Source organism: Octodon degus, unplaced genomic scaffold (assembly GCF_000260255.1).
Source record: "Octodon degus isolate 3935 unplaced genomic scaffold, OctDeg1.0 scaffold00035, whole genome shotgun sequence".
Taxonomy (NCBI): Eukaryota; Metazoa; Chordata; class Mammalia; order Rodentia; family Octodontidae; genus Octodon; species Octodon degus.
In genome coordinates this window covers 4,057,718-4,065,371 of record NW_004524611.1, presented here as the reverse complement: position 1 = coordinate 4,065,371, position 7,654 = coordinate 4,057,718, and the positions used below count along the sequence as shown (strand labels likewise).

The window sequence follows — 7,654 nt, the reverse complement described above, 5'->3', positions numbered from 1 at the left end:
AATAGAGGGATTTGTTCTAATAGTGTTTGTAAATAGAATATCATGTCCACATCTTGTACAGCAATTAACCACTAGGAAGAATGTATGCAATGTGTGAATTATTGAAACTGTCACACCAATTTGGTTTGAAACTGTCTCATTGCTATTTGTTTCTCAATAAAATTATGGAAAAAAACAGTAAAAAAAATAATAATTAATAAATAAATAAGCAGTACTAGAATCACTGGATACCCACTTGCAAAAAACCCAGAACCTAGATCTAGGCCTAGCATTCTTCAGAAAAACTAACTCCACACAGATTGGAGTCTGATATGCAAACTGTAAATCTACTGAAGTCTTTGAAGAAAACAAAGAACATCAAGATGAACTTGGGCTTGGTGATGCCACTTTAGATAAAGCATTAAAAGGTGAATTCGTTAGTATAATTTTAGAAGCATTCCTGCTCTTCAGGAGACTGTCAGACAGTGAACAGATAAGCCACGCACAGGGAGAAAGCTTCTGCAAAACACAAATAAAATAAAAGACCATTATCTCAAATATGTGATGACAGTTTAAAAATCAATAATAAGAAAACAGCCCAACAAAAGGATGGGACAGACATAGTGACGTATGTCTATAATCCCAGCCCTCTGGAGGCTGAGCCAGGAGGACCTTTGCAAGTTCGAGATCAGCCCAGGCTACAAAGTGAGCTCAAGGCCAGCCTGAGCTGCATAGCGAGACCCTGTCTCAAAAAAAAAAAAAAAAGAAAAAGAAAACCCACAGTGGGACAAAAGCCATCATACTTCACCAAAAAGTTATCCAGACGGCCCAGGGGCACAGGACAAGGTACTCTGTGTCCTAAGTCACTTGGGAAATGCCAGCCAGAACAACAGAGTGGGCAGAGTCCACAGCTAGAGCGGCCTCAGTCCTCCCAGGGACAGCACCAAGTGCCCCAAGGCTTGGGGCAGCCACACCTTGCAAAGGTCAGCCACTTTGGGAGATGCTTTTGCAGCGTTGTACCCAAGTAAATACATTCCCTGCCACCCTGTCCAGTAACTGGGCCCCACGGTGCCAACCCGAAGGACCCGGAAGCTTCCATCTGCACAAGAGCCTGCCTGTGGCTATGTATGGAAACTCAGGAGCAGCGATAAATAAGCTGTGGTTCATCCCAGACCTCGGAATGTGACCCTGGGCTGAAAGGAAGCGGGCCATCCAGCCAGGAAAAGGCGCAGAGGAAACTGAAGAGTGTGCTGCTAAGCGGGAGAGGCCGACCAGAAAACGTGTGTGGTAAGATCTGCCCGTGAGACCTTGTGGATGGGGCAGAACGGCGGGTACAGTGAAGAGCTCACAGCCGCTGCCAGGGGCTTGGGTACAGGGAGGGCTATCACGGGGGACTCTGGGCCTGTGAAAGCCCTCTTTATGATGCGGTGGTGGTGGATGCACGCCACACCCATGCCCCAAACACACAGAAGGCAGTGTGCCAGGCCCGAACGCTAGCCCACACCATGGGCTTCAGGTCGCCCTGAGTCAAGAGCTCATGAAGGCACAGCTGTCCCCACTGGTGGCCCCGCTGCACCTACACGCGCTGTCTCCGTCTCCCCCTCAGGCTGTGAGTCCATCCCTGCTCTAAAGAGCACAGTCTATTAATAAAACGCTGCACACCACAGCCTGGCCTTGGGCGCTGGCTGAGGGGCACCGTAGGTCCAAGCACTGACTCACGCCCAGCAATGCCTGAGTCACAACGGCTGCAGCTGGCGAGGTGGGTCACCCACATCCTCTCTTCCTATATTTTCCCCTAGATGCAGTGCAGGATTTGACACTTATTCCACTGACTTCGGTTGAGTTCAGCCAGTGCAGCCAGCTGAGAGGGACTGTCCCGGGCCAGGCACCGCAGCCACACCCCTCCTGCCAGCTGTGCCCCACCCAGTTCTGTGCAAGTGGCTAGAAAGGGCACCTCCCTTCCCAGCACAGAGAAGGAAGCAGGAAGAAGGGCAGCACAGGAGGAAGTACGGACACCCAACTCCTTCCTTCCCCCAATCCAGGCAGGGAGAGACCGACCTGCACCCTGCTTCAGCAGCTCGGCTGCGGAGTTGGCCGCTGTCTGGGCCGGACTGTCCGCTATCTCCTCCAGGGGATCTGTTGGAAGTGGGGAGAAAGCACAGGGGTGAACATGCCTTGCAAAGTCAGGCAGCTGGATGACAGAATTCCCAGACAGTGACATGTAGCAGTTTCACGGAGTTGAGAGCTTCTCTTAATAATAACCCAGCCCGCCAAAACTAGGTCACCTCCCAAAGCTGGGGATGCCATGGACCAGCAGCACTTGTGAATTCGTCCCTACAAACAATGAAAGTCGAATGGGAAAACCATGGCTGCCTGCATGTTAGTGAGGCCATCCCCACAGGAAATCCTTTTGCAGCAGGCTGCAGAAGAAAGAGGGGTCCTGGCACGAGTGCAGGCATTCCCCTTCAACATATATGCATCCTGACTACTCCAAATGAGCCTGACAGCAGAGCAGTGGTCCCCCCTCCCCCATCACCCCAAGTCAACAGCCACAACATTTCTGCCCATGCTGTGGGCTTACAGAAATGAAAGGGACGGCCGGCGTTGGGCAATGTGCATTCTGAAGCCGTAGATCCTTGCCACGGGACCTCCCCTGGGTTCTGCACACAGCCCGACACCCCCAACACCCATACCTCTCTCCGGGATGAGTAGCTTGCAGGGCAGGGCCAAGGGCGTGATGGAGTGCTGACACACCAGGGCTGTCAGGCTCCCTGTGGAGAGGACAGAAGCCGTGAGCACCCGCCACTGGGCCCTGCTGTCCCCTGCTCAAGTGAGCCGCTGCCAGGGCTGAGAGCTTCACCTTCAGCTACCCACGTGAGCCGAGGTGTGGGGCACAGAGCCTCACAGCCGTGGCGGGCTCTATAGGACAGCTAACTGGGCTGGCTATGGGAGCATGGGCTTGTCATCCCAGCACTCCGGGAGGCTGGGACAGGAGGACCTCAAGTTTGAGCTTGGCAAGGGCAACTTAGCAAGACCTTGTTTCAAAATTAAAAAGGTAGGGGATGGAGCCTGCCCCAAGGCCTTGTGTTCAATCCCAGTAATGCACAAGAAGGAGAAAAAACAACCAAGTGGTGGAGCTCACAGCAGGCTGCTAACTACTAGCGCTGACGCGTCACCACCAAACATAAAGAATAAACCAAACAGCTCCCTGGATCTGAGATGAGGGGCTGAGATCAAGGTACCCCAGCTTTCTCCATGGATGAAAACTTCACACTACCCTTAATGGGCACCCCCTGTCCCTGTGCTGCAGCCCCCAGAAAAGCACCAGCCCCGTGCTAGGGTGGGGCCCCCCTGAGATACGTCCTGGGCAGACTCGGCCCCCTGAGGAGTGGGAATGCTGCTTACAGACAGCTGTGATTTCCAGGGGCGGCACAGCACTTCACAAGCTCAGCTTGAAGCCAGCTTTGCGGAAGAGCTGCGCACCTGCTCTCGCCCAAACTAAAGGCTCAGAGCACAGGAATCTTAGATCCAGGGACTGAAACACGAGCCACTCCCCAGGACAATCCCAAGATCACTGCAGAGGGAATCGGACGCCCAGGGTGCGTGACCTCAGGAGAATGCGTGATGGACTTACCGAAATAAGGCTCGTTGGAGCAACCTTTCAACCGGACCCCCTTAGGGGTGCACTCGATGAGAAAGTGCCGGACGAGTTCATTGGACAAGTCTCCTGGTGTGGCAAGAAATAAAGAAAGAAAGAAAAATAACTCAATAGAATAAGCGCTTGCCTGGCAAGCACAACGGCCTGAGTTCAATTCCTGGTTCTGCAAAAAAAAAATAAATAAATAAAAATAAGAGTATACACCAGGTGTGGCGGTGCACACCTGTCATCCCAACACTCAGAAGGCTGAGGCAAGAGGATCACCTTGAGTTCAAGGTCATGAACTACATACATGCCAAACCTTGTCTCCAAGAACAAAGGCATGAAATGGCCTTCAGACTGTGGGTACAAAGTGTACCCGAAACATAAATGAGCTGTGTTTCACACTTGGCTTCCAGCCCCAGGAAATCTCATTGCTTGCCTACAAATAGTCCAAAAATTAGGAAAAAAAAAAAATAATAATCCAAAATTTGAGACACTCATGGTCCCAAGCACAGGCCTAAGAAACACGCAAACTGAAGTGGGCCTCAGACAGATGCCTGCAACGCTAAACACCTGCTGCAGGGACAAGAAAGCCTGCAGCACTGGAGACGGAGCGCCACACGAGGCTGGGGAGAAGCGTGGGCGTGGCTTCCAGACCGGAGGGGCCGCCCAGGGTGGACCCTCCTGGCCACGCTTTCTGGAGAGCTGGGGCTGGCGCAGCAGCTGCACCATCTCTGGTGGCCCAGAGCAGGAACGGTGATGCACTCGCTGTGATTTTTACTACTCTGGCAAACTCAAGAGTTCTTGGACCGTGAAACCCAGAGGCGACATCCAGAGGTTCGGTGAAGGTAGAGCAGCCAGGTGTGGCTTCACCCAAGGACCGCTGCAGCGTGGCGCTCCCTGACATCTGCCACTCTCGGATCCTCTACTTTGTTATCCACATCTCCAGGCCAAGCCTCACACCTGCCAGAGGCAGGACACTTGCTGGGAAGTGGCGGACCTTAAGTGCCACCATCTGTGTTTCTAAACAAGGTAGCACGTGCACAGAGAGATTCCTCTGTCCTCGCTTTAACACACACAGTGGGAACCAAGGAGCCAAGAGGAACCTGGAGGGGCTGCACTGCACCAGCCCTGCCATTTCGCCCTCCAGCTCTGCCCACCTACCAGGTGCTCTTCTCCTGAGCAGAATCTGTTTCTAGGTAAATCCTGGATCTCCTCAGAGCTCTCCTATGTTCACGGCCTTGGGGACCCGGCCCTCACCTGTAGATCCACCCATGGCTGAGTTCATGACCAAATGCTCCGATAGGGGTGGGACCCGGCAGGGGGTCTTTCGTGTAGGCAGGAGCACCCTTGCAGGGGCCCATGGAGCCCCGGCTCCCTTCTCTTCCTGTGCTTCACCTTGTGGCCACAGGCGAGTTCTGTGCTCTGCCATGCAGTCCCACCATGTCATGCTGCTTGCCACTGGCCCCAAAGCAACAGGGTTGAGGACCATAGGCTGAGCCCTTGGACGCCATGTGTCAGAACAAACCTCTCCACATACGCTGACCATCTCTGCTCAGTAGGTTCACTCCTCAGTACCACAAGAAAAAAAAAAAGTTGTGCATGTAATATGCCACTTCTGATATAAGAAAAGGGAAATGCGTGTGTGTCCACACTGGAGCACACCATCAGTGCACAGACACACGAGTGTGCGTTGCACTTGGCTCCTAAAGGGAGCAGAATGGGCAGCGAGGTGGGCAGGGCTGAAAGCAGAAGCTCGGTGGCCTGGTGCCCTTTGGTTCTATCTTTCCAACTTTCACACAAGGGAATGACTGCCTACTCAGGAAGGTTAGGTCTAACTCTGCCAACTTGACTGGCTTTGGGATCTGCCCTGAGAATAGGTACAGCGAGCCTTGGGGAACGTGGGGTATGAGGCAGAGGGGTGGCTGTGGAGCCTGTATCTGTCCCCAGGCCCTCCCTCTCTGGTACTGTTCCACTGCTCTGCCTCCAGGTCTTCCCCTTCTGCTGTGATGCTCCTGGCTTGGAGCCACCTGACCAGGGACTGAATCTCCTAAAGCCGTGAGTCACGTTAAAGCCCTCCTCCTCTCAGGGCCAGGTGTCAGGTGCTACGTCCTAAAGCAGGAAAGCTGACCAGTACACTATTCAAATTTCAAAAAATAAAATTCATGAATAACTAATGGTCCTTCTTCATCAAGATGAAAACTTAGGAAAAGATTCCTGAGATAATAAACACTTACTAAGGAGAAAGCCTGTGAAGACTGGTGGGCGCCAACGGCCAGCTTCTTTGCATCCACACAAACCCACAGACCCTCCATGGGAAACCCGGACACACAGGTTCCAGAGACCTCACCTTTCTTGTTCAGCTGCAGGACGGAAGGAGGCGGGGTAGCAACCTTCATGGCCAGGCCGTAGGCTCCCCGGAAGGAGTGACTGTCACGCACGATGAAGGACCCGGGCTCTTTGTCTTTCAGCATGGTGATGGCTGGAGGGAGGGGAGCAGGAGGCGTGAGTGACTATTGCTCACGACCTTCCGTGACTTAACTACAGATTGTCCCCAGCTCATGCTGAAGTCCAGGAAGAGATCGGGCACTTAGCATGGGTGTGTTTTGAAGCAAGGCCGTCTTCCCATGCCCTCTTCCACACCCAGGACGGCAAGCAGCAAGGACTTCATCCTATCCCCCGTGACTTGGACCCTCCAGAATTTCCCGTCAAAATAAACCTCTGTCCTCACAGATCCCCCACCTCAGGTGCTGGGGCACAGAGGCACAGGTGCTCACTGTGACAGTGATGCTGCCATTTGACAGTAATGTTGACTCCTGCGGGGGACATGTGCTGAGGGCACACAGGTCCCCAGGAAGGGTTGGCGACCTAGCAGACTTGGCATGTGGGAGGTCTGCAGGTCACTGGGGATGGAGACCAGAGGAAAGTGGCTGGTGGAATCCCAGCATCCCTTGTATGCTCCCAGCATCCTTTGCATGTTCCCAGCATCCCTCCCAGTGGCCCAAAGCCCAGGGCAACCTTGTTTCAGACTTGAACATCCTCTGAGACCACAAGTCAAAATAAACCTTTCTTCTTTACAAGTAAATTGCCCCAATACTTCCGAAGGCCAGCCGTGGCTGACACAGAGGCTAATGCCCCAGCACTGTGCATCTCCCCTCCCCAGCGCCAGCATGGCATGCTCCCTGCTTGTTCTAGTCAGGAGCCCCAAAAGCGGGCTCTGCATCTCCTCATGCTGGCTGGGGGCACTGGGACCCCGGCCTTTGGCCCCTGGTGCCCACAGACCCAGTGAGCAACTTCCTACAAAGCCTGATTCATGGCAACACAAGCCCTTCCAGGCCATGGGATTTTCATTTTCCCTTCCCCCTCTCTCCCATTTAAAATGACAATGGTGTCATTGAGCTCAGGAAAAAATACACATTCTTGCAATTTCTGCTCTGTACATAACGGCATGGCAGAATTTCAATGAGAAGGCAGGCGGGGCACTGCTCAGCCACCCTGCTGTTCATCTCCGGGTGTTCTTGGGCCGGCCAGGAGGCAATCACAGAGGGCCGATTCTCTCCTCAGGGCTGCACGAGCCACAGAGTGGCCACGCCGGCTCCTGAGACCGTGGACACTCGCCATCCTTGACTGCTTTAAATCCCCCGATGCCAGCGCTCTGCCCAGCAGCCCGGGGTCCTAGCCTTTCCAAAGGATCCTGGCCCCAGTTCCCTGTCCCTCCCACATGGACCCAGGGACACCACGGTGCCCCAGACCGACAGTGCCAGAATGAGATTCAGGCAGGAGACAGCAGCCCTCTGTGGCCAGGGGGCTCAATGAGTCCGGCCACAGGGACAAGCACATGGCACCCGTGGGGCCACCCACACACGCACGCACTGGGGGGCTGAGGCAGGAGGGCAGCAGCCCAGCACAGGCTTTTAGTGAGAGCCAGGCTCAAAGTAAAAAAGAAGAAGAGTGCCTGCTTGTCAAGCGCGAGGTCCTAAGTTTGATTCTTGGCCCAAATAAAGAAATAAATAAAAAGGGCCAGGGATGGAGCTC

General features: G+C 53.8%; 1 protein-coding gene across 6 annotated transcripts in view; it reads right to left on the bottom strand.

Moving 5' to 3' along the window:
* Positions 1-7,654, bottom strand: part of Tns3 (tensin 3) — a 146,526-nt gene that overhangs the window by 11,825 nt on the left and 127,047 nt on the right. For 5 of the 6 annotated variants that reach the window (XM_023714376.1, XM_023714380.1, XM_023714377.1 and 2 more), the window contains 4 exons: positions 5,970-6,101; positions 3,614-3,706; positions 2,673-2,750; positions 2,038-2,115 (listed from right to left, as the gene is read on the bottom strand). In XM_023714376.1, the coding sequence (XP_023570144.1) occupies positions 2,038-2,115; positions 2,673-2,750; positions 3,614-3,706; positions 5,970-6,101 (381 nt within the window). Of the gene's footprint in view, positions 1-2,037; positions 2,116-2,672; positions 2,751-3,613; positions 3,707-5,807; positions 5,837-5,927; positions 6,102-7,654 lie in introns of those variants that run through there. The other variant, XM_023714381.1, reaches the window with a different exon arrangement.